Source organism: Meles meles, chromosome 1 (genome assembly GCF_922984935.1).
Source record: "Meles meles chromosome 1, mMelMel3.1 paternal haplotype, whole genome shotgun sequence".
NCBI classification, from domain to species: Eukaryota; Metazoa; Chordata; class Mammalia; order Carnivora; family Mustelidae; genus Meles; species Meles meles.
Genome location: NC_060066.1, coordinates 170941937 through 170969201, shown reverse-complemented (window position 1 = coordinate 170969201; position 27265 = coordinate 170941937). Strand labels below are relative to the sequence as shown.

The 27265-nt window shown below is 39.8% G+C and overlaps 1 protein-coding gene across 1 annotated transcript in view; it reads left to right on the top strand.

Moving 5' to 3' along the window:
• The first annotated feature begins 5676 nt into the window (after positions 1-5676).
• C8A (complement C8 alpha chain) overlaps positions 5677-27265 on the top strand; it is a 65667-nt gene continuing 44078 nt past the window's right edge. The window contains exons 1-2 of the mRNA XM_046023759.1: positions 5677-5854; positions 22841-22943. Of these exons, the coding sequence (XP_045879715.1) occupies positions 5778-5854; positions 22841-22943 (180 nt within the window). The 5' untranslated portion in view covers positions 5677-5777. The remainder of the gene's footprint in view (positions 5855-22840; positions 22944-27265) is intronic.

The following is a 27265-nucleotide window of genomic DNA, read 5'->3' as shown; positions in this document are numbered from 1 at the left end:
CCCCTGGCCCTTGGCGTTGGAAAGCTGAGCCCACCATCCTTGACACTGGCCCCTTGCCTGCAGAACTTTACCAAAAGCTCTCATGTACATTATCTCAATTACACTTTCCAGCAGGCCTGCGAGGCAGGTGTTCTCAGCCTCATTTTACAGTTGAGATACCTGAGGCTCAGAGAGCTGAAGTGACTTTTGCAAGGTTACAAAGGAAATTAGTGGCTGAGCTTCCCTTGAAACACAGGTGCCCATCTCCTGCCTTAGGCTCTTTAAGTTCTTTGCACTGCTGGCTCCTCCCGTGGCCCACGCTGCGTCACAGAGATGCCCGGGAAGCGTTCTTGAGAAAGGGAGGCACAGGCGATTCTTTTCTTGCAACTGTGTACGTTGGAGGCATTAACATTCATCCAGGAGCTGCAGAAATCCACTCAGCTGGAACCGAGACTGGCGAGAAGGGGACTGACCACATTTGTTTACAGTGGGCTAATCCGGCTCCGTCTCTCGCTGCGCACAGCCCAGCTTTCTGAGCGGGAGAAAGTCTAATTACAGACTGACAGCCCGGAGTGTCTCCTGGGAAGACAAGTCCTGAATAAAAGTATTAAGAGAGACTTGACTGGTTTGGAAATAGCTATCTGTTTGTTTCCTAGTGCTGCAGTTCAAGGGGGAGCGGTTTAGATGGGGCTCTCTGTGTGCAGGATTTCAGCCTGCAGGGGGCAGTGGAGAAGAGCAGGCCGGCAGGCGTGGGCACCGAGGGCGGAGGTCAAGTGATGGTCCCAAGGTCATGCGGTGTGATCCTGGTGAGGCCAGCACACGGATCCGAGGCCTGACCAGGGAGCTTCCGGATTCCCACTGTTCCCTTTTGTCCTCCAGCGTTTCCCCTCCCGTGTCTGGTGCACGGAGTTCCAGTGTCTGGGAGTCGTCTCCAAGCTGGTTTCTCTGTTTCCTCTCCATCCTGCCCCAGAGTGTGCCCCCCAGAGTGCCAAGTACAGGCGGATCATGGGGCTCTGCTGCCTCAGTCTGTTCAGAGCTCCCCCACATCCTCAGCAATGGAATGAACTGAAATCATCTTGGCCAAAAAAAAAAAAAAAAAGTAAGCAAGCAAGCAACCTGGTCTTTGTCCTTTTGCTCACCAGATGGCTGGCGGTGTCCCTTTTGCATCTTCGTGGTTTTGCTCATGCTGTTTCCTTCCCTCCTCTGTCTGCAGACACTTCTACCTGCCCACCTGCCTCCTTCAAAGCCCAAACCGCAGGAAGCAGCTGTTTCTGGATGTTCCCCACGTGGTCCCTGCTGATCTCTATGGTACTCAGTCTGGGGCGTGCACTGTGATGGGGGTGCGAGGCTGCGTTCTCTTAGTGCCCTTCCCCGTACCTAACCCCAACCCCCAATGGAGTCAATATAATACCTGATTGCTCAGAATGTGAAACTACTTTGTTATATGATGGTGAACGAGACGGGCTTGGTCAGCCCCCCAGTGCTTATGTTCTGATGGACCAGTACGCTTGGTCACCGGTGGTTTGAGACTGAGAGGTCACAATATCTTTACAAAGCATCAGTTAAGCAGTAAGTACCTGGCTGGATAGCATAATGATGCCTAAAATGTATAGGAAAATGGCACACATGAATGCCTACTGCGTCCGTCTCTTAGTGACCCTCCCTCCATTACCAAATCCTCAGATGGTGTCATGAGCACCAGCTGAGAACAAGCTCCTGGATGGCCCCAGGAGGGTGTTTATGGAGCACAGGCCGTGACAGAGAGGGCAAGAAGTAAGGGGATTACAAAGAGAAACGGCATCCATAATGAATATTTGTTAGGTATGATGTGTGTGCAATATATATATATATATATATATATATATATATATATATATATTTGTTATGTTTGTATATATGAAACCATCAAACCCATTATACAGGAGGGGTAATTAAGGCAGAGTGTCCAAAGTGGCACAGTTGACCAATGGTAGCACTTGGATTTCAGTCCAGGTATGCTGTACTTGAAAGCTGCAGTGTTCCTACTGGGCTTCATAAAACCCAAGTATGGAATATCTATGAGTGCCAGCCCTGGGGTACAAGTCATTTAAAACCAGCCCCTGTCCTCCTGAAACTCCCAGTGTAGTGGGGGAATAGAAAGTATCCGGATCCCTCAGTGGGATGCTGGCAGGAATGGAGTGTTGATCTCTGTCAAACAAATAGATAAAATCTTTGAAAAAAAAAAATAAAAGAAATCCCAGGTGGGAGCTGTGGCCAGGGTGCAGTGGGAATGGAGGTGAGGTACGGCTCACACCATGCTGAGGGGGAAGGCATCACAGAGAAGAAAGCGGAGCCAACCGTAGAGCCTGGAGAACTGGCTCAGGTGTAAAATGGAGGCTGGTGAATTTCCCAAAGGACCACCCAGGTTTGGTGTGAGCTGCTTTCAACCTGAGAAAAGGTCTTGCATTTCTATGCTAATGAGCCGGAAGCTGGCTCCTTCTCATCCCACCCCTTAAATGCAAATGCAGAGCTTGGAGGCACAAATTAGCCCATCCCTTATAAAGCCTCTGCTTAAGATCAATTACTTAAACCAGCCCCACTTCATTTCCCGCTGAAAACCCACCACTGTCTGCTGGCTGCAGCCCCAGGCCTGGCCTGATGAAAGGATCAGGAGGGAAAACAAACAACACAGACGTTGGGTCTCACCATGGATGGAGAGAGGAGGTGGGGGAAGGAAAGCCAGTGGACTGGGGCTGCTCACCCACCATCTGCAGACATTGTGCCTCGTGTTGTGTTGAATATTTTGTAGGTTTCTCCAGCGAAGGGGCAGAAGATCATCACACACACACACACATACACGCACACACACACACGCACACACACGCGGAGTCAGAGAGGCATGATACGATCCCATTTGACTTAGCTTCTTTCTTGCTTCTATTCTGTGATTATCCCTCCATTCACTCTGGTTTGCTTTCTTCATCCCCGGGAAATGATACTCATGCTCAGAGCTAAGGCATAATGGACAGAGAACAGGACCTACAGCTGGAAGACCCAAGCCCTATCCTGATATGCCACATGGTAGTTGTGTGACCAGACCCCAAAATGGTCTCAGGTTTTGAAGTTGGACAGATTATCAATCCATGACTCTGAGACTCACCAGCTGTGTGACAGCAGGCTGAACTCAATATCCTCATTTTCAAAATAGCACCATGACTACGGGCCTTGGAAGATCACTGTGAAGATTAAATAGATTGAAAAAGATTATTGAAAAACCATGTAAAGTGGCAGGTACAGGGCTTGATACTCTCTATCTACCTTGTTTCCGTTTTCCCTCTTAATCACTATCTCTCTGTCAGGATTCTCTTGAGGCTAATATTTATCTCACAAGATTATTTTGAAGATTAAATGAGAAAATATATCTGAAAGTATTGTGAATAGTTAACTCTCTTTAATTGATTCACAGATTCACTCAATCAAATACTATTTCTTATTAAAGATTCAGTGTTAAGTGATATGGGTGATTACAGAGAAGGATCAGACACAGGATTTACCCTAGAGAAACTTTCATTACTGAGATGTACCCCATGTTCCTGAAAAACATAGTATGAGTCAAAACTGGAAAATGCTGGTATATATTTGCAAGGTTCTAAGATAATGTGGAGTTACCTTCCAGATGGGACCATCAGCCAAGGATCCATGGTGGGCATGCTATTTGAGAAGACACTTGGCAGAAGGACACAAGAGGATGGATAAAGGTAGTCCAGGTAAAGGTCCAGCATGGGCGAAGTCACAGCAGTGAGAAAGTGTGAGGAAGGTCAGGAGAATCTAGCCTAGAATGTCAGGAATAATTTGAGGGTGGTGGTTGATGAAGGTTGCAAAGATGGCTTTGGACCCATGTGTGGAGGAATTTGGACTTCTAATTTGATAGACAATGGGGGAGCCACTGAAGGTTTCCGAGCAGGAGATTTAGGTTGTCAGGAGCTGTCTTCTTGATGATGAGTCCAGTGGAAATGCACAGGCAGGTCTAATCTGAGGAGAAAAACAGAGGCCCACTAGGAGTCTGTCGTGATAGTTTCAGGAAGACCCCAGGCCATGAAATAGATCCAAGGGTGAGAATAAAGGAGAAAATCTTTGGAGGGAAAACATTGCAGAGGAAATATGACAGAATTTAAGGGACCATGTTGAGGGGTGCAGAGTGAGAGAGGTGAGCAGTGGTTAAGGAAGAGCCCTGAAGGCCACTAAAGTCTTGGGTGAAGAGAAAAGCCATCAGAGAAATCTCAAGAAGGAGCTGGTCTGGGAAGAAAGATGATGTTATCTACATGTGAAAAGAAGAAAATGAATTCACCAGAATCCCAGGCATCAGGGGAAAGCAGACCAGCTTTTTTGCGGGGCGGTATTTCCCAACTTTGACACTATTGACATTTGGGGCCAGATAATCCCTCGTTGGGCCCAGGGATGGGGAGCTCTCCCATGCTTTGTAGGATGTTTAGCACCCACTGCATGCCAGGAGCACAACCTCCAAAGTTGTGACAACCATAAATGTTTCTGGATGTTACCAAAGGTCCTCTCAAGGGCAAAATCACTCCTCATTGACAACACTGTTACAGAGTCCGAGTGGGCCTCTGATTTTCTCCTCACATCACTCAAAAATGCCTTCACACATGCGAGAAAGACACAGAAATCAGGGACCTCAGGGGTTTTTTTAGGACCCATAACAGTCTCCACTTCTGTCAAATGCTTGCCTAAATGTCTGAAAAGATAGAGGCAAAACCAACAGAGTGCCTTATAAAAATCTCCACAACTAAATATTTCTTAAGCATACAAGTTGTTCATTAAAATTTTTCATAACTTTACTTGAGATGAATAATGATACTACCAGGTCATCCTGCTAACGAGAGAATTTAAACATTCCCAAAGAGATTAAGATGGCTGTACATCCTTTGGGCAAGCTACTTAACTTCTCTGAACCATCATTTCTTCAACTGCAAAATGAAATTAATCATTTCTCTATCATCGACTTGTGAGGGCTCAGCAAAATAAGACATATGACAGGTCTGCCACATGTTCAGTTATTCCTGTCTCTCCATCTCTACTTATGTAATTAATTTATGAATATGTCTGGAAGAGTAAGAGAATGTCTGGAGGTATGAGATCATTGGTGCAGCTGTGTAGCTGTCACTGTAATTCGAAAGAATGTTTCTGGAGATGTCTATGGAAGACATCTGGTCCCCTCAAGACACAAATATGCTGGGTCTTCATATCTAATATCTGGATGAAAAGCAGAAAGTCCATTCATTTACAACAGCTCTCAGGTTCCCGATGTTTAGCAACACATTGTAGAACCTTTATGTAACTATTGGCATTTTCTACATTTGGGCAGCTGTTTATGACCAAGCTGATACACCAGTGTTAGCCTTGTTTCAGTCTTAAAAAGCACATTGATCTGACTTTAGTAGTTCCGAGAGCCACTCAGAAAGACTGAGTGAATTCCACGACTCTCTCTTAATTTGGCTTTGCCTCATTCTGAAAATAAGATCTTTTTGCTAGACTGGTATTGGCTGCAAATCCTCCTTTCCTCAACCATATGGATATTATTTTTCAAAAGGTCTGAAGGACAGTGGCCTTTGGTGTCTGAGATTTTAGGGTGTTTGGCTAATCAATACCCTAGTCACTAATTAACCACATCTCAATGAGAATTGAGCGAGTTCTGTTGGTTCCAAACATTACATTGATCTTACCGGTCCCAGTCTGAAGACATCTTTGACTCCAACTCTCTGAATAATTTTATTCATTCTAAGTAACATAGGGTGGACGAGATGTTTGCTGCCACTTTCTTCATCTTGTCTTTGATGACTTGTCAGCCTGGGGTAACCATTCAGGAGAAGGTGAACCGGTGAGTTGGTCATAATTCTGCAAGATTTGTACCTAGGGATCACCGAGTGGGGCGCTAAGACACTTTCATGTTTGCAACAGGTGATTTTAGGATGGAATGTGATGTCTTTCATATTATTACCAATCCAGTGAAGGAGTGCAGGACAGTGAAAAGAGCATGTCCTTGGAGTCCGATGGACCTAGATACAAATCATTCAGTCTAATCTAATCTGAGATCTAATACTCGATAGTTGGGCAATCTGGAGGGCACCAATTAATTCTTTGAGTTTCAGGTTCCCTAACTGGAAATGAGAAAAATAATGTCTCATCTATAAGAGCTGATGAATATGAAATAAGGTCCCAGATATAAAGTATTTTCGGTTTAGTAAATAATAATTCTCTTGAGTAATGTCAGACAGCTAACCTCTACTCATCTGTTTGTGAATCTTGAAAATTCCCATCTCATAGTGTTTGAGGGGAGATACAATTAAGTAATTTTAATAACGCCATCTTGTGAAAGGCGAGAGACTATAGAGATGCTGGGTCATTTCATTCTTAAAATGAGTTTACCCTTTGCTGTAGGGTAATGAATGGAAGTGATATTTTCATAGGTACATTGCAATTTTGCTCATTTCATTTCCTTGAATTGTCCAGCCTGGCTTCAGGTTTTTATATCTTAACATCAAATATGTTATAGTGCTTAAACAGCCCCTTATTTTAGCTTTGGGGTAGTTTGAAAGCAGTCCTTGTCTCCCAAACACTGAAGATTTTAAGTTGAGCTATTTTATTCAAGTTCTTGAGTGATTTAATTTTGAATCATTATTGCTTTTAAATGCTAGATTAAGAGACATTTCCTTTACATAACAGATCAGGAGGGGGAAAGGCATTTTTTACAAGCAGTTCATTTGTGACTTGTATTTAAATCAAATACACTTTTGAAAAATCAGAAAATTCACCTCTAATAATTACAAGATAAAGGCAAGAGAACAGTGGTAAAGGAAATCTCTGCTGAGATACTCTTAATTATAAAACTTATCATTGTAATCCTTTTTGAAAATGAACAAAGCTTCTTGATGTTTGATGAACTTATCAAAGAAGACAGACCAGTGAAGAGGCAAATTTGAAGTCAAGGCAAAAGAGAACCAATTAAATACTTCACAAAGTGCTGAAGTAGGAAATCATGAGGTCTTATGTGTCTAATGCCAGCTTATCTGACCTGGGCTTTGAAAATGGAAGATTACATAGTGAAATGATTTTACTGGGTTAGAATTATGGCCTTGGCATTGACTGTTGGTGTGATCTCAGGCAAGTTACGTAAGTGTTCTGAGCTATAAAATGGAAGGAAATTCAGAGAAATAAATGGATGAAAAGTACCTAAGACAATGCCAGGTACTTAGCAAACATTCAGTGGAAGCTACTGCCAGCGGTATTGTGTGATTGCTATTGTCGTATTTTGGTCTTTCCATTCTCTCAGATGGTTGACAAAAATTAGATAGAACAAATGTATAATGTGCCAGTTGGCATGGATCAGGAAGTTTGGTCAGTGCTTTCAAACATTTACAAAACTTAAGTGTCACACTTCTTGCCCCAAATAAAATCTTATATGAAACCTAACAGTGAGAAAAACAGATGATAAACATTTATGTTTTCAATGGTACACTTAAATTTTTTTTTAATTTTTAAATTTTTTGGTACATTTTTATTTTTATGAGCTCTTCTTTACCATTTGCTTATTATCACCCCCTAATAGAAATATGGGATTGAGAAAAACATTTAAAAATAATGGTGATGGAGGATACCTAGGTGGCTCAGTCAGTTAAGTGTCCGCCTTCAGCTCACGTCATGATCCCAGGGTCCTGGGATGGAGTCCTGCCCTGGGCTCCTTGCTCCGTGGGAGCCTGCTTCTTCTTCCCCCCTGCCTGCTGCTCCCCGACTTGTGCTCTCTCTCTCTCTCTCTCTCACTCTCTCTCTGGAAAATAAGTAAATAAATCTTTAAGAAAATAAAATAAAATTGTGATGATGAAAACCAGTTGTAATATCCAGTCTCAAGTATCAATAGATCGCCATTACATCTTTTATATAAATAATATATTTTAGCATCTGTGGTGGCTCAGTGGGTTGAGCCGCTGCCTTCGGCTCGGGTCGTGATCTCGGGGTCCTGGGATCGGGTCCCGCATCGGGCTCTCTGCTCGGCGGGGAGCCTGCTTCCCTCTCTCTCTCTCTCTGCCTGCCTCTCTATCTACTTGTGATCTCTCTCTGTCAAATAAATAAAAAATAAAAAAAAAAAAATCTTTAAAAAAAGTTTAAACAACTTAAGGAGGACATGTATTGCATGGAGAACTGGATGTTATATGTAAACAATGAATCTTGGAACACTCCATCAAAAACTAGTGATGTACTGAATGTTGACTAACACAACATAATAAAAAATAATAATAATTTTTAAAATTCCAAATATTAAATGATAATGTTGGGCAAGAAATAATCTAATTCTAAAAAATGTAATATATGCATCATCATGTTATTTATAACATAAATTTCAACTTATATATAAAATGATTGCATGAAAATTAAAGAAAATCAGGGTGCCTGGGTGACTCAATGGGTTAAGCCTCTGCCTTCAGCTCAGGTCATGATCCCAGGACCCTGAGATTATGACCTGAGCCAGGATAGAGCTCCGTATCAGGCTCTCTGCTCAGCAGGGAGCCTGCTTCCCCCCACCCCCTGCCTGCCTCTCTGCCTGCTTGTGATCTCTCTTTCTCTGTCAAATAAATAAGTAAAATCTTTACAAAAAAAAATTAAAGAAAATCATATTCTCAAATAGTGTGCATCAGATAAAAATAAAGTTTAAACAATTTTCAGTCCTTCTAATTTCTTGAGATTGTTCTATGATAAAGAATATATGATCTCTTAGTGAATATATTGTGTGCACTCAAAAGCATGTATTTCTGTGTTGTTGGGTGTAGTGCTAAGTCATTAAATCAAGCTGGTTGTTAATGTTGCTCAAGTTTTCATCTCCTTGTTCTATTTATTACTGAGGGAGGGATGTTGCAGTCTCTAGCTATCTTTGTGGATTTGTCTATTTCTCCTTTCAGTTCCTGAAAGCAAAAAGAAGCAGTTTATGCTTCACGTGTTTTCAAACTCTGTTTATCTATCTATCTACCTACCTATCATCTATCTATATTTAGAATAATTATGTCTTCTTGATGACTTGCCTCCTTATCATTATGAAAGGCTCTCATTATCTATAGCAATTGGTTTTGTTCTGCAGTCTATTATTAGTATAACTATTCTTGCTTTCTTATGATTATTGTTGGCATGGTGAGTTTTTTCTACTATTTTATTTTGACTTATCTGACTCTTCATACTTTAAGGTATGCTTCATGTAGATAGCCCATAGATGAGTTTTGCTTCAGTATCTAGTCTAACAATCACTGTCTTTTAACCACAGTATTTATACCATTTATATAAATTGTAATTACTAAAAACTCTGCGTTTGCTTACCACATTTTTATTTGCTTTCTATGTGTCCCATTTGCTCTTTAATTCTGGTTTTTTCTTTTAGATTTAATATTTTTTCTAGTTCCAAATGATTTATTTTTTGTTGCTGTTGTTATTGTTCTTAGATTTACAATATATATCCCTAATTTATCACAGCCTACTTTCAAATAATATGATACAGTTTCTGATATTTTTATTCTCACTGAGTAACTTCCTCTGACATTTCTTGCAATGCAGAATGACTTTTGGTGATGAATTCTGCATTTTCAGTGCCCTAAAGATGTCTTTATTTTGCCTCTATCACATCACTTTAAATATGTCATTCCATTATCTTCAGTTTGCATAGTCTCTGAGGAAAAATCTGCTTTCCTCTTTGTGTAATATGTCATTTTTGAAAAATTGACTGCTTTTACAATTTTCTCTCTATTACTGATTTCCAGCAATTTGATCATGATGCAGCTTGGTATGGTTCTATAGGTTTATAGTTCTCAGCAAATTTGTAAAAAGTTTTGCCATTATTAATTTAAATATGTTCTCTGCCCCATAATCTCTTTTCTTTCTGATAGTACAGTCGTAGATAGGTTAGACTGCTCAATATCCCACAGTCCACTGAGGCTCTACTCTTGTTGTTGTTGTTGTTGGCAGTCTGCTTATCTTTTTGTTCCATTTTGAATAGCTTCTGTCACTGTTTCTTCAAGTTTGCTAATCTTTTCTTCCACAGTATTTAATCTGTTGTTAAGCCATTCAATGAGTTTTTTCATTTCTGTGTAATGATTTTCAACTTTAAAATTTTCCTTGGTATTCTTTTGTGCCTTCCACTTATCATCATGTTCATGAGTCTCCTTCCATACGTGGATATATGTGCAGTAACTCTTCTAACATTCTTGTCTGCTGCTTCTATCATTTCTATATCACAGACCTTTGGAATTAGGATTGACACAGACAACATCTGGTTTAATCCATCCACTCGTGTGGCAAGGAGAAAACTTGAGCCCCAGAGAGAGAGAGAAGGAGCACATTACATAACAACCAGAACTCTCTGCCAGGCATTTTAAGAATACTGGCCAATTAAGCCTCATCATGTCCCCCTAAGATTTGTTTTAAGTATTATCCCCTGATTGAGGACCAGAGCCAGAGAGGAAAGAAAGCAGTCTTACAGGTTCTAAATCCCTTGGCCACCTAGTAGAACAGTCAAGTCTTCTAATTGCCAGATGGCTATTATCTCCACCATTCCCGCTACCCTCACCCACCAGAAAAAAAGACCAAAAAAAGTATTCATTTTGATAAGTAATGCAAATATAACATTTTCAACCAAAAATTTCCATTGACGGAGAAATGAACAAAATTCCTTTAGAAGGACTGATTGAAACATGAGTGAGAACCTCAAACATGGAGGATGACCTCTGTTTTATGAAATAGGACACAGAGGTCGTGGACTCTGAGAAGTTTAAATCATGATCCTTCTCTGTTTTATTTATTTCACCAGGCATCAGAGTGTGTTTACCAAAATACCCTAAGTAAGTATTTTGCTAAGGCCATGTGACTATTTTCAAAGGTTGTCCAGATAACCGGAAATCAATATGTATTCAAGCTATGTGCATTTTTAACTAATTTGAACAGTCAGAGTAGGGGGTGTGACTCAGAAGTGAGCCCTGTGAATGTGGACACTTTTGTTCAGGTTAACTAATCATTAACTATACTTCAAGTGGCATCGGGTATGTGATTTGGAGGGAGATAAACCTGGGTTTACATCTTGGCTTCACCACTTAGTGGCTCCAGAATTTGGGCAAGTTAAACTAAGACTCAACTTTCCCATCTATAAAACAGAGATACATATTTCACTGAGTGCCTCTCAGGAGTTAGGAGAATTCAAACTAAGTACTTAGCACAAAAATGGCACGTGGTAAGCTTTTAAATATTATTTCTATTACTCTCTTTCCATTTTGTCAGAAATCCTTCATAGCATATCTTGGAATGTTAATACAGTGCATATGTTTAGTGTCCAACAACCTTCATTTAAGTCCTTGCTTTGTCATTTTACTCCCTATATACCTTTAAGCAAGTTTATTTCATCTCCCTATGACTCTGTTTTACTTACCTATCAAATGGGTGTAATAGTTCCCACCCCACAGGGTTCTTATATTATTTAAATGAAATAATATAAAAGTGAATGAGGCAATATATTTATACCCAACATTTGTTCTGAGTTCCTACCATATGCAAAGTACTACACTTAGCACTAGCCTGCAAACAATATAGTTGTGACCTCTGCCTTGTAGAACGTGCAGTGTAGGGATGGAGATAAAGTAGGAGAAGCTCTATGTATATGGCATGATGTTAACATAGGGCAGGCAGGTCAAAGAAAGCTACCTAGAGGAAGAGAGGCTTAACTGAACTGGGAAGTTTCAGCCAGATGAATGAGGTGTGATTATTCCATGCAGAGGAAACAGCATTATGAACACACTGCAGGAAAACCTGGCATGTGCCTAGAACCAGAAGTTCTATGTGGAATTCTGTATGTACCCAGCACATAGAAGATACTTTTCATTTGTTCACTTCATCCATCCATTCATTTGTTTGTCCATTTATTCACTCAGTACATACTCCAGGTATGCTAGGTGCTAGACGGATAACCTACCCTCATGGAATTTGCAGTGTAGTGATGAGTCGATAAACATGTAAACAAAACATTACAGTAAAAAGCTATGAAAAGTACTATGAAGGAGACTAATAAGACCTTTTGATAGAGGGTATTAGAGCAATGTAAGGACAGCCTGGCTGGTAGGTTTTCTCTATAGTTGGGATTTAAGCTGAGGTGATGTAGGACATAAGGGGAAGCCATGTGAAGAATGAGGGAGGATGGAGAGATCAGCCTGGTTGAAGACCCTCCAGTGGGAAATGGCCCATCATGATCCTGGCCCTGAAAGATGAGAACAGCATGAGAGCAGGGGATTGTGTCCTGAGAGGATGTCAAAAATGTGCAGAGACCAGATCACAGGGGACCTTGGCATCATGATGAAGAATCTGGACTTCAATCTATGTGTACTAAAAACCAACCAACCAGCCAGCCAAAAAACACTGGAGGGCCTTATAATGGGGGGCAGGGATTATCTGATTTCTAATTAAAAAAAATAAAATCATCCTGGTGGCTGTGCAGAGAAGGAATGGGAGGAAGCTGCAGTGGGAGGTCCCACAGGAGGCCATAGCAGTGATCTGGGTGAGAGATAATGGTACCTTAAATTAGAGTTGTAGCAGTAGAGGGAGACAGAAGGGAAGATATTTGACATATACCTTGAAAGTATTGACAATTCATTTTGACAGAAATTTCCAAAGGATTGGATATGGAAGTGAGGGGGAGGAGGTAGTTAAAGACCATGGCCAGGAATCTGGCTTAAGCAACCGTGTGTTACGGTGGTTCCACTTTTGGATGTGGGTAAAACTGAGGGAGAAGCTGGTTAGAAGAAAATGAAGAGTTAAGGGGCACCTGGGTGGTTCAGTGGGTTAAGCCTCTGCCTTCAGCTCAGGTCATGATCTCAGGGTCCTGGGATTGAGCACCACATTGGGCTCTTGGCTCAGCGGGGAGCCTGTTTCCCCCCACCCCCTCTGCCTGCCTCTCTGCCTACTTGTGATCTCTCTCTCTGTGTCAAATAAATAAATAAAGGATTTTATTTATTTATTTGTTTTATTTATTTATTTTAAATATTTTAAATATTTTATTTATTTGACAGAGAGAAATCACAACTAGGCAGGCAGAGAGAGAGGAGGAAGCAGGCTCCCTGCAGAGCAGAGAGCCCGATGTGGGGCTCAATCCCAGGACCCAAGGATCATGACCTGAGCCGAAGGCAGAGGCTTAACCCACTGAGCCACCCAGGCGGCCCAATAAATAAAATCCTTTAAAAAAAGAAGAAGAAAATTAAGAGTTGAGATTTGGAGCCATTGAAAGTTTGCCACGCTTCAGAAGCACTCACTTGGTGGAGATCTAACATGCAGCAGCTGGATAAAGAAAACAGGGTTTCAATGGAGTGGTCTAGGTTGAAGATCTAAAGTGAGGAGGCATTAGCATAAAGTCATGGGAAGCCCAGGAAATGGTCTCACCCTCATAAGAGTGAGAGAAGCAGAAAGAGAAAAGAAAGGCAGTACTGCACCCGGAGGCATTCTAGTTCGTAGAGAACTCAAAAAGAACTGGCCACAGAGGCCAGGAGGGAGGCAGAAAGTGTGGTGCTGAACTGTCTAAAGCAGGCTGATATCAAGAAGGGAACAATGGCTAAAAGAGGAAAGTAAGACCAAGTCAGAAAACTTTCCACTGGATTTAGCAACATGGAGGTCACCAGAGACTCAGCCAACTTTCAAAGTCAACTTAAAATGCCTCAGTTTCATGATGTAATTTCCATGTAATAACTGAATGGATCTGCTTCAAGATGATATAATTAGTGACAATCAGTCTTAAATATAAGCTGAGCCAACTTATTAGGATGATCCCCTGGCAAAAATCAGGGTTAGGCCTTCTAACCTTTTAGACAATTAATTATTATGTGATCTTAGTTGCTGAGGTAGCCACTTTGCAGGGTCAAGCATTTGGCTCAGAGATTGCATGTTCAACTCCAGGTTTTAGGCCCTTTGCCTTCTGTGCCACCCTCTTTAAAAAGTCAAATTGGGGGGGGCACCTGGGTGGCTCAGTGGGTTAAAGCCTCTGCCTTCAGCTCAGGTCACGATCCCAGGGTCCTGGGATCGAGCCCCACATCGGGCTCTCTGCTCAGCGGAGAGCCTGCTTCCCCCAGCCCCCCGCCTGCCTCTCTGCCTACTTGTGATTTCTGTCTGTCAAATAAATAAATAAAATCTTTTAAAAATAATAAAAAAATAAAAAGTCAAATGGGTACCTTGTCACCAATTCACAGCCCTATACAGTGTAGGCATTTAATACCATTTTGATAAAGATGGAGAGGTTTTTTTTTAAGATTTTATTTATTTATTTGACAGACAAAGACCACAGGTAGGCAGAGAGGCAGGCAGAGAGAGAGGAGGAAGCAGGCTCCCTGCTGAGCAGAGAGCCCTATATGGGGCTTGATCTCAGGACCCAGGGATCATGGCCTGAGCCGAAGGCAGAGGCTTTAACACACTGAGCCACCTAGGCACCCCAAGATGGAGAGTTTTGATGATCATGTATGGGGTTGAGAAGGTTAGAGAGAAGGAACTGACATGTACATTGGGCTTGTGCTTGGGGCTTTACATTCATGATCTTAGCCCATATTCAAAACAGTCTCACAAGTTATTAGTATCCTATTTTCATTTATAAAGAAATCAAAATTCAGAAGGTAGCAGAAACTGGATTGTAATACATGCTTGGTGGAATCCAAACTACTTTGTGTTAGATCAGTATGCCCTCAATTGCATTACACAATCTTACAGATGTTACATGAAACAAGAAATTCAAAAAATTGGGGAAATGCTGGGTTGTGCAAATTAGAATGCAGAACTTCCCAGGGCCTTTAATATGTTGCATTTTATATTTCTAAGAGTAGCATGTTGTATGCAATTTATCCACATTTGACCATGTAAATTTTCTTTTCTTCCTTCCCAACCCCAGGTTGAGCATTCCCCAGAGCCCACTTTGAGAAATCCTGCCATAGTACTATATTGACTTGTGGTGATTCTATAGATTAAAAAAACAAATCAAAACAAAAAAACCTAAAAGCCGGTTAGGTAAAGAAACTTGCTCATTGTAGCATAATAAAGTAGATATAAACTAAAAATTATAATAAAAAACTCCTGACTCTCAGTGCTTTGTATTAAATGTGTTTTTACATGAGTAGATTCTCAGCAGTTAGGAAATGCTTTCTTGTTTTTTTATTTTTTGGTGATGCTTTAAAACTATTTGTTGAGCTTTACTAGATCACAGATTTATCCATGGTTTCCTAAATAAATGAAAAAAAAAATGATATAATTCTTCTGGAAAGCCATTTGACCATAGTGTCATAAGCCTTAAAATCACCTGTATCCTTCAACCCAACCATCCCATTCTACAGGAAGTATCTTCAGGAAGGAACTTAGAATACGGAAACACTGGGTGGTCAATAATCTAATTTTTTGCTGTTAGACGAGTGGAACCATGTGTAGCCATCATAAATACTTTACATTTCTGCTATAGTATTAAGTGGAAAATCAGGATGTAAAATGTAATACTCAGTATGACCTCAATTATATTATGAAAATGGAGTGGAAGGAAATACAACAAAATATTAATCGTGGGAGGGTTGGAAGCATTTTTTTCTTTTATGTTCTCTTTAAAGAGAATATATTACTTTTATAATAAGCAAAAAATAAGCTCCATTTAAAGATTCATTGGAATGATACAAGAAAATGCTGGACATATTGATATTGGCTAAAAGGTTGGAGCCCTATGATGACTTAATGAATGGCCCTTGCATACTTTCTGTACTCTTGCTTCAGTGATAGCATTACTATGTGTGCTTCTGTCTAGACATCATGTCACAAAGCTTTTAAAAACTACAGCAACACAGCCCTGCTCTGTCTAGGCTTCTGCTTCCATTCATTAATACTGTTTCCTTCCACTTTGACATCATAATGCAGTCTCTGTGGGCTTACATTGACATTATCTTGACAATTCCGTAGTGAGATGTAAAATTAATCCTGGAGTCATTTTCTGTTCCCAAACCTTCACCATGTATCTTCTACCATTCTTTTGATGATTAGAACCCTGTCTTTCTCCATGTCTCTATACTTCAAACTTTTATTCTTAGGACGGTCTATCAGAAAAATGACACATAGACAGAATCTTGAGCCATTTGAATGTCTGGTTATCAGAATTAATTAATTAGCTTCTAACCCTAGATTAGGTTCAAGTAAGTCTCTAAACAATGTCACTCTATTTCCTGTGAATTGGTTTCATTCTTTCTCTTCTTTTCTTTCTTTCCTTCCTTCCTCTCCCTCTCTCCCCCTTCCCTCCTCTCTTCCCTTTTTGTCCCTCACCCTCCCTGCTTTCCTCCTTTCATTCTTTTTTATTTTCCCTTTCCTAAATAGTCACTGAACATTTTTGTTGGGTCTGGCACCATGATAGGAACAATAAACAAACATACAGAGAGTATCTGCCTTCATAGGGCTTACAATCTGGTGAAGAGAGAAATTAGACAAATATTACAAGGGTGATAATTAAGTGTTGAGAAGATGTGCAGAGACTGATCAAACCAGATGAGGGGAGGAAAAATATTTCCCTAGGGAAATGAACATTAGGATGACATTGAAATATACCTAGGAGTTAACCAGATAAAGAAGGAGAAATGGATTTGTTCAGGATTGGGTTTTAGAGGTAGGCATGATTAAAAGAACAGTAGAGTCCAGAAATTTAGGACATAATTATGATTTTAAAATGATAGATCATAGACTCAAAAGTAGTTACAAAGGAAAATGAAAATAGGAGGGAATATTATTGATAGAAAGCTTAGGTGTCATGAGAGTAAAAGTCCCAAAGAAGTTCAAATGAAAGTGAACTGGGAATCCTTGAGCATATAATACATAAGGAGAAGAACCCCCAAATAACCATTCACAGATCACTCACGGAATAGTGACTTGGAGAAGAAGCTGTTTCAGAGAGTGAGAAGGACCAGGATTGACCATAGAAGATAGTGGAGTGAGGAAAAAGGTCCCTGGAGGTAAGGAAAAGGAGTGACTGAGGGGCAAGTGTTGAATAACTCATTTATGGAGCTAACAGGGTTTCCCAGGGTGATGGAAGGAATTGGAATAGAGAGGAAATTTGTGAGCTGAGCACTGAAGCTTTTGGAGGGACAGTAGCACTGGTATTACATACCAACATCATTTTATAGATCAGAGTTTCTTAACTCTGTAGATCCCAGGGAGTCCCCAAGATCTTTTCAGAGGGGCTCTGTGGGTTCACAACAATATCATAGTAACACTAAGACATTTGCCATTTCCACTGTGTTAATACTTTCACTGATGGTGCAAAAGTTATGGCAGATAAAAATACTGTGGTCTTGGTACAATTCAAGGCAGTGATATCAAACTCACAGGAAATAAGTTAAGTCTGGCTTAATAAAGTCCCTCTTGCAACAGTAAAAATCATGAATGTTAATAAAGTTCAATCTCTGAGAAAAATGTCTCAATCTTAGAATACAAGTTATTTAAATATTCTATGTGACAAAATGGGGAGAATGCATTATGAACTTCTGTTGTACTGAAGTATGATGGTTGTCTTAAGAAAAAACAATTAGCCAATTTTTTTCCTTGAACATTGTTTTTTTCTTGACAAAATAGCTGCCAAGCTATCTTTATTCAGGCTTACTTATTTGGCAGACATTGTCTCAAAAATGAACAGGAAGCCCATCTCTTCAAGGAAACCAAATAATAGCATTTGTTATCAATGACAAAATTTTTGAGCTTTCAGACAAAAATTAAAATTTTGGAAAACATACCACTGAGCTTGATGAGATCACTGGTAATATTAACAAATTTGACTAATTTATATTGGAGAGTGAAATGTGTTAACATTGTTAAGATATGCATCGTGAACCATTGTTTTCCAAATTTCCAATGGCCGGTGTTACAAAAATCTTGTAGGAGTGCCAGATCCATTCAAAATACACATAGACTGGTGGACTTTAATGTAAGAGGGTGCAAAAAAATTCATTGACATGATTTCGGATTCCATATTGCAACTAACATTTAAAAAATTACCACTTGTCAAAAGTTGTGGTGTAGTATCAAAGAAGAATACCCACAGTGATCTGAAAAGACTGTTAAAATTCCCCTCAACTGTGTAACATTTTCAACTATACACATCTAAGAGGTTGATTTTCTTCAAAGACCTCAACAAAAGCAACATAAAGCAACAGATTGAAGAAGCAGAAATGAGACTCGAACTGCATTCTACTAACTCAGCCATTAAACACAGTTGCAAACATGAAGATTAATGACATATTTTCACTAATTATTTTTCAAGGAAATCTGTTTTCAAATAAAATTATGGCATATATTGTAACATGTAATGGGTTTGATATTAAAATCAAAATAGATACATATTGCTAAATATGTACCTATCTATAGATCAATAAATACATATTGCTAAAATTTCTGTTCTGATTTTGACTGTTGTGAGTATCAGTAGATGCAGCCCACTTAAACAAAGGCTCTTTGGAGTCCTCCATGGTATATTAGAGTGTACAAGAGTCCTGGGACCCAAGTTTGAAAACCACTGTTAAAGATGAACATTGCTTTCCCCATGGCTCCTTGTTCATAATGACTAGTGACTCATGGAATAACTAGTATGAGATGTGAAGTACCCTTTTTCCTACACTAGGGTGATAATCATGCCATTCGTCACAACAGAGGCTGCCTGGCTTTCCGAAATTATGGTAATACTGGAGGTAACAGACAGTCTTCCTACAGTCTTCGCTCAGTGGGCTGACCATGCTCTAACACTGCAGTCACAGCAATGATGTTGTGGGAAGAAGCTCAGGCTTGGCCAGGCAAGCTTGTGGCTTGTCCACCTCACTCTGTGTGACATGGACAAGCTCTTTAATCTCTGAGGAGGCAGCATGGGGTAACAGAAAGAACATGGCCTTGGAGAAAGACCAGTTTCTACCTTCTACCAGCACTACCCCGGGCAAGGCTCTCACTCTCTCGATTTTGTTGGCTGGTCTGTGAAATGAAGCAGCAGCCGCATGATGAGGAAATGAACATGGGCTCTGCCATCAAACCAACTAGGTCAAATTCTGCCTTTGTCACCCTTGGGCTATGACTTCTGGGATTACTTAGCTCTTAGGAATCTCAGCTTTCTTATATATAAACGGGGCTAATGATATTTGCCTCCTAGGATTATTATAGAGAAATAAATGATGAGGTAATTCATGAAACATCCTAACATGTAATAACAAAAGCCAACCTTTAACAAATACTTCATAAGTATTTTAACATATTGTCAATAACTCCATCAGGTAATGTTGTTTTTAGCATAGTTAAAAATTTCTCATAGATGGGAAAGCTATAGCTAAGAGATGTTAAGTTACCAGATTTCCAAGTCAGCAGGTGGCATGATTCAAAGTTAGTCCTCTCACCCAAACCCCATCTTCTTAACCACTGGGATTTCTGCTACTCTGACTCTTCAAAAACAATTGTTATTTCTCCTGATTTTTTGAAAAGATAAACAAAATTGGTAAATTTTTAGCTGGACTCATCAAGAAAAAAAAGAGAACCAAAATAGATAAAATCCACAATGAAAGAAGAGAAGTAGCAACTGACACCACAAAAATACAAAGGATTATAAAAGACTACTACAAAAAAATTATATGACAACAAATTGAGCAACCCAGCAGAAATAGGTAAATTCCTAGAAATCGACAATCTTCCAAAACTAAATCGGGAACAAACAAAATCTGAACAGACTGATTATTACTAACAAAATTGAACCAGTAATCAGAAAATTCCAACAAACAGAAGTCCAGGACCAGAGAGATTCACGGATGAATCCCACCAAACTATTAAAGAAGAGTTAATACTTATTCTCCTCAAACTAGTTCAAAAAATAGAAGAGGAAGGAAAGCTTCCAAATACATTCTATAAGGCCAGCCTTACTCTGATACCAAAAAACTAAGGCAGCATATAAGAAGAAAAAGTATAAGCCATCTCTGATGAAAACAGATGCAAAAATCCTCAACAAAATATTAGCAAACCACATCCGCCAACACATTAAAAGGATCATTCACCATGGTCTAGTGGGATTTATTCCAAGGACTAAGAATGGTTCAATATTCCCAAGTCAATCAACACGATATACCACATTAATAAAATGAAAGATAAAAATGTTCATCTCAATAGATGCAGAAAAAGAATTTGAAATTTGACATCCATTAATGATAAAAACTTTCAAAAAGTAAGTTTAGAGGGAACATACCTCAACATACTAAAGGTCATATATGACAAGCCCGTAGCTAAGATACTCACTGGTGAAAACAGAGAGCTCTTTCTCTAGGACCAGGAACAAGACAAGGATGTCCACTATCACCCTTTTATTCAACATAGTCCTGGAAGTTCTGGTCACAGCAATCTGATGAGAAAAAAATAAAACATATCCAAATTGGTAAGAAAGAAGTAAAACTGTCACTATTTTCAGATGACATGATAGTATACATAGAACACCTTGAAGACTCTACCGGAAATCTATTAAAATTAAAAGAGATAATTTATATAAACCCACCAGCATCACACCTGCATACAGCATTGTCAAATTGTTAAATGTATTGTTAAAATGTCCATACTATCCAGAGAAACCTACAGATTTAATGCAATCCCTACCAAAATACAAAAGATAATTTTTCATAGAACCAGAACAAATAATCCTAACATTTCTATGGAACCACAACAGACCCCAAATAGCCCAACCAATCCTGAACAAGAATAACAAAACTGGAGATATCACAATCGCAGATGTCAAGATATACTAAAAACTACAGTAATCAAAACAGTATGGTACTGGCACAAAAATGGACACTTACATCAACAGAACAGAATAGAACCCCAAAATAAACCCATGCATTTATGTTCAATTATCTACAACAAAGGAGACAAGAATATACAATGGAAAAAAGATAGTCTTTTCAATGAATAGTGCTAAGAAAGCTGGATAGCTTCAGGCAAAAGAATAAAATGGACCATTTTCTTAGACCATACACAAAAATAAACTCAAATGGATGAAAGACCTAAATGCCAGACCTGAAACCATAAAATTCCTAGAAGAAAAAATAGGCAGCAGTCTCATTGACATCATCTGTAGAAACATTTTTCTAGATATGTCTCTTTCGGCAAGAGAAACAAAAGCAAAACAAAACTACTGGGACCACACCAAAATAAAAAACGTTTGCACAGTGAAGGAAACCATAAAGAAAACAAAAAGCCAATCTACTGAATGGGAGAAGATATTTGTAAATGATATATTAGATAAAGGTTAATATCCAACACCAACTCAACATCAAAAAACTAAATAATCCAATTAAAAAGGGACAGAGGATATGAATAGACTTTTTTTTTTTTTTTTACAAAGAAGACATACAGGCTCATGAAAAGGTGCACAACATCACTAATCAACAGGGAAATGCAAATCAAAACCATGATGAGATATCACCTCTCAGCTGTCAGAATGACTAAAATAAAAACCACAAGAAAGAACAGGTGTTGGTGAGGATGTGGAGAAAAAGGAACCCTTGTGCACTGTTGGTGGGAATGCAAGCTGGTGTAGCCACTGTGGAAAACAGTCTGGAGGTTTCTCAAAAAATTAAAAACAGAGTTACTGTATGATCCCGTAATTCCACTACTGGGTATTTACCCAAGGAATATGAAAACAGTTATTTGAAAAGATATAGGCACCCCTGTTTTTATTGCAGCATTATTGACAACAGCCTAGATATGGAAGCAACTCAAGTATCCATCAATAGATAAATGGATAATGATGTTGTGTGTATACATCAGAATATTACTTGGCCATAAAAAAGAATAAAAGCTTGCCATTTGCAACAACAAGGATGGATCTAGGGAATATAATGCTATGTGAAATAAGCCAGACAGAGAAAGACAAATACATTTGATTTCACTGATATGTGAAACTTAAGAAACAAAACAAATGAACAGAAAAAAAAGAGGAAAAGGGAAAATAATAGATTCTTAAATACAGACAACAAACTGGTGGTTGTCAGAGGGGAGCTGGTGGCGGGGAGGAGAGAAACAGCTAACGGGGATTAAAAGTACATTTATCTTTATGACCACTGATAGAATTACTTAATCATTATATTGTATACCTAAAACTAATATAATATTGTATGTTAACTATACTTGAATTTTAAAATTTTTAAAAAATATTTTTAAAAAGATTAAAAAATTCAACATCTGATTGGTCCCAAAGAAGAAGGAACTCCTGCCATTTGCAACAACATGGATGAATCTGGAGGATATTATATAAGTGAAATAAGACAGACAGGGAAAGCCAATATCACATGATCTCTCTTATATGTGGAACCTAAAAAAGTTTGACTCATAGAGCTAGAGAGTAGAATGATGGTCACAAAGGGGGGCATGGGGAGGGGTTGGTCAAATTATCAAAACATTCCGTTGTAAATGAATAAATTCAGGGGACCTAATGTATAATATGATGATTATGATTAATAGTACTGTACTGTGTACTTGACATTAGCTAAGAGAGGAGATCTCTAGATCTACGCACACACACACAAAACTATGTGAGTGAATAGCTGTGTTAATTAGCTTGCTTATGATAATCATTTCACAATGTATATCAAACCATAACATCATATATCTAAAAGATATACAATTCTTGTCATGTATACCTCAACAAAGCTGGGGAAAAATTAATTTGTTTTCATATTAATAAGATACCTTCACATTAACAGATCCTTTTCAATTTATAACAAAACAAAATCACTGTAATAACAATTTTAAAAACTGAAGCAGAGGTCTCCCCTCTCTCTAGGAGAGTAAGCCGGGCTGTTCAGAACCCCAGCCCCAGAGCCGTTAGCTGCCAGCTCAGCCACTGGTCAGAGTGGACGGACTGCCTACCATGCCAGGACAAAAAGGTAAGACATTTGTGACCAGTTTGGGGCCATGTAATATTTGAATGGCATACTAGGCATTTAAGTGGAGATAAACAGGTCTATAAATTTAGAGGCCTGGGGAGAAATCAGGTCTAGAAATAGGTATTTGGAAGCCATGGGCACATGGATGGTGGAACTTTTTCTGATTTTGTTTATAAGCCATTAATGGGCAAGACTGCCAAAGATATGTATGCTATGGCTTGTGGGCAGAGAGATGGCCATTCAGACACGGGCACACTGATCCCTCTGGTCTCTCTGGGTTGTGGTCAGTCCATTGCCCTCCAGGGATGGTCATTGAGAGGGACTAATGACCGGTGGGGAGCTGAGATGAACCCGAGAATGTCCCTGAGGATTCTGTTTTCACGGATTGAAAAGACTGACACACCCAGTGAACAGACATGAGTCTCTCTTGCCCGCCGACATGGTTTTGAATAGTCCAAATCGTTCACTAAAGCCAGCGGCATCTCAAGGGAAGAAGGACTTGGGGAGGACTCTGCTGTGCTAGAGAGGGGGGTATTCACGTTGACCTTGTTCAGGATCACTGGCTCGGGGTGATGATAAAAGGCAGAACAATTTCCGTCCTGTTTTATCACTATTTTAAAATCTCTACAGACAACACATGCTTTTACTAATGCATCCAGGGTGAGGCACCTCCAGGCCCCTACCTCTCCCAGTTGGTAGACCACTGCCTAAACCACGTGTATTGGCACATTACTCTCAAGGCCAAGTGTTCAGGCTCTGATTCTTCAGTTTAGATTCTGGCTTTGCGCCTTCTTTGCTGTGTTACTTTGGACATGTATTTTGATCCATGTATTATGATTCCTTATCTATAAATGGAAACAGTAGTGGTACTCCTAGCAAAGAGTTATTATGAGTATGAAACGAGTAAGGTATGCAATAGGCTCTTTTTTCATGCACCTGGTGTACAATAAATGTTCAATCTCCAACCAACTCCCGCTGCCCAAATCAAGACCTGCTCTTCCCTCACCTTGCACTTCTGCAGTGCAGAGGGTGCTGGTGGTTCTCCTGCCTCCAGGCCCACTCCCAGCTAGGGGCCGGGCTACTCTGTGAAGGTCTGACGAGTTGTTCAGAATCACACGGAATTCAAAATCATTACAAATGGAAACACAATTTGGACCTAGTCTATTCAGCTCCTAAGTGCGATAGTATTTATTCTGCCTCTCCTGTTTCTGAGATACACCAAGGAATTCTAGACTGCACTGTGCAAAATTATCTAGCTCCCAAAATCTCATCTTGCTTTGATAGCCTATGTTAGTTTTCTGAATCTGCTGTAACAAATTGCCACGAACCTGGTTGCTTAAAACAACAAATGTGTTCTCTCGCAGTTCTGGAGGCCGGAAGTCTGGCAGGGCCATGCTCCCTCTGAAGGCTCTGCAGGGGAGAATCTGTTCTTTGCCTCTGGCTTCCGGTGGCCATTGGCGATCTTTGCCTTGTGGTCGACCTCTGTGCCCCAATCTCTGCCTCTCTGGCCATACTGCCTCCTCCTCTTCCGTGGGTCTCCTTTGTGTGTCTGTGTTAAATCTCCCTCTGCCTTCCCCTTATAGGGGCACTGTGATGACATTTAGGGCCTACCTGGATAATTCAGTATAATCTCTTCATTTCAAAAACCTTGATAATATCTGCAAAAGACCCTTTCTTCCAAATAAGGTAACATTTACAACTTTCAAGGACTAGGACTTGATTTCTTTGCATGGCCATTATTTAACTTATTATACATCTAAACGATATATATTTTTTCCTCATGGGTTGCAGTTTACATAGCTAGCACAGGTGAATGGCTTACTATTTAAATCAGAATTGAATTACTCCTTTCATGACTCGAAAAGCAATGTGTCTCTAAAATAATACTTAAAATCATTAAATTCTGTTAATTACTGAAGCAAAAGACCACCCCTAATTTCTTCTTATTAATATGCTTTTTTTCCCTTCTCTCAAAATCACCCAAACAAAGATGTGCATTTCTGGAGAGAAACATTATCGACCAGCTAGAAAAGAAAATTATGTCTTAATGATACCAACAGAGGCACCAGCACGGAGAAGTCCCTAAGGGAGTAGTTGCACCAGCCTCTCTGCAGAGCAATGTCTTCATTATTTGATAATAACCCAGAAAATGGAGAGTTGGTGGGAATGAACCTCGTGTCTGCACCAGCATTCCAATACAGAAACCACAAGAAGGATGATGATGGCATTTATAGTTACCATTTATTAAATGATTTCTATATACCAGGCACCGTGATCCTGCTTTAATAAATCGTCTTAGTTGACTTTCATAGCCAACTGTGATAGATAGAAACCATTGTCCCTTTGGTTAGGTTACCCATAAAGAGGGAGGCACAGCCTAGACTTAATACTTGGTCAGTCTGATCCCCAAATGCCCATGTGCCTGACCATTTCACTCTACTGCCTCCCCATGAACCCTGTGGAGAGTTGTAAGTGATATTAGTGGCCATGTAATCCAATACCCAACCCATTCAGCCATAAATCCTTCTGGAGTATCCAAGAGCTGGCTACAAAAAATGATGCTGATGTTATAGCTATTATTTGTGAGTGCATTCCAGGAACCAGGCCAATGTGCTGACTTCCTTATCACTAGTCTCCTCAAGACTCTCAGGTCTCTCTTTCCACAGATGAGAAAACAGAGGGTCAGAGATGTTAAGTCATTTACTCAATGACACACCGATAGTAAGTAGCAGAACTGGCATTCCAACCCAGCTTAAAATGGGATTCAGAATGACGCTTAACCTCCTCAACTTGTGAGGATTAAATGAGATAAAGAATGTGAAGTGTCCAGCCAGTAGTAGGCACTCAAAAAATGGTAGCTACCATCACCATCATACTGGTAATTGCAGGTCTTAAAACTCTGATGAACTTTATGAAGAGTGAAAAGACTTGGCTCTACCTTGGTATGCTGAGCCTTCCTTTATGTACTGCATCTTGGCAAGATGTGGGAAGAGAATGAAAATATCCTAATATTCCCAAACTGATTGTTAATTATAATCTCTTCCCATTGAGTTTACAATCTTATTAACTGGGAGGCAGGAAAGGCAAACGGACAGGTTTGCTCTTCACCTTTTTTTTTTTGGCAGACCTTTCTGTCTCTTCACTAATGAGAAATTGTGGAGACAGAAGTAGGCAAGAGGAAAGAGAAGGCAACGTTGCCCTGTTCTACACACATCCAGTGGAATCAGCTGGAAAAGATTCCATTGATAATGATGCAGACACCTCTTCTGTTTAGTGAGCACCAATAAAGTGCCAGACATGGGCCTGGGTGCTTTCCTCACACATTCTCTCACTCAGTTCTCACAACACCCTTTCAAAATGTGGGGTCGTCACATCCACTTGACATTAGAAAACAGGACTCAGAAAATGTAAATGGTTTGCTCTTGGTGACTTGGTAAGTGACTCTGGGGTCTGAACCTAGTCAGTCTAATCTCTCATGCTTATGCTCTTGTATCTACAGGACATAAGTGAAAGAATCATTAGTAACTATAATTAGTGAGGTTGCCTTGGTTGACCACTTCATTCTACAGATTTGGAAACTGACACACAAAGTACCAGGCACTGATACTGTATACAGCAAGCAAGAAATAAATTCAAGAATAAACAAACAAAAAGCAGGTCAAACCTATAAGTACAGAGAAAAAATTGATGGTTGCCAGAGGGTTGGGAGTGGAGGAAATGGACAAAATGGTAAGGGGAGTGAGAGATACAGGTTTCCAGTTATGGAATAAGTAGGTCATAGGAATGAAAAGTACAATATTGGGGATATAGTCAATGGTACTGTAATAGCATTGTACGGTGACAGATTGTAGCTATGCTCATGAACATATTAAAACATAGAGAAGTTGAATCACTCTCTTGTACAACTGAAATTAATTTAATATTGTGCACCAACTATATAAAACAAGAAAGAAGAGAAAGAAAGAAAAGGAAGAAAGAAAGAAGAAAAGACGGAAGAAAGGAAGGGAGGGAGGGAGAGAGGGCGGAAGGAATGGCAGGTGGGTGTACTAGGCTAAGAATCCACTTTCCTTATGCTCAAACTGTTGCTTTCCCACTCAGTTATGAACAGTCTTGAAGGAGGAGCTTGTGGGCTGATCCAAGGCAAGAAGCAGCAGAAAATATAGTGCTGCAAATTCCCTTTGTGGACACTCTACATGGAACTCTCCTCACAGCATGTTTCCTATCATTATCCATTTTATCTCCTCAAGTAGACTTTAAGCTACTTGAAGGTGGGAATGGAACCTTATACTTCTCCAAATATCTTAGTGTTCAACTTCCTCCTT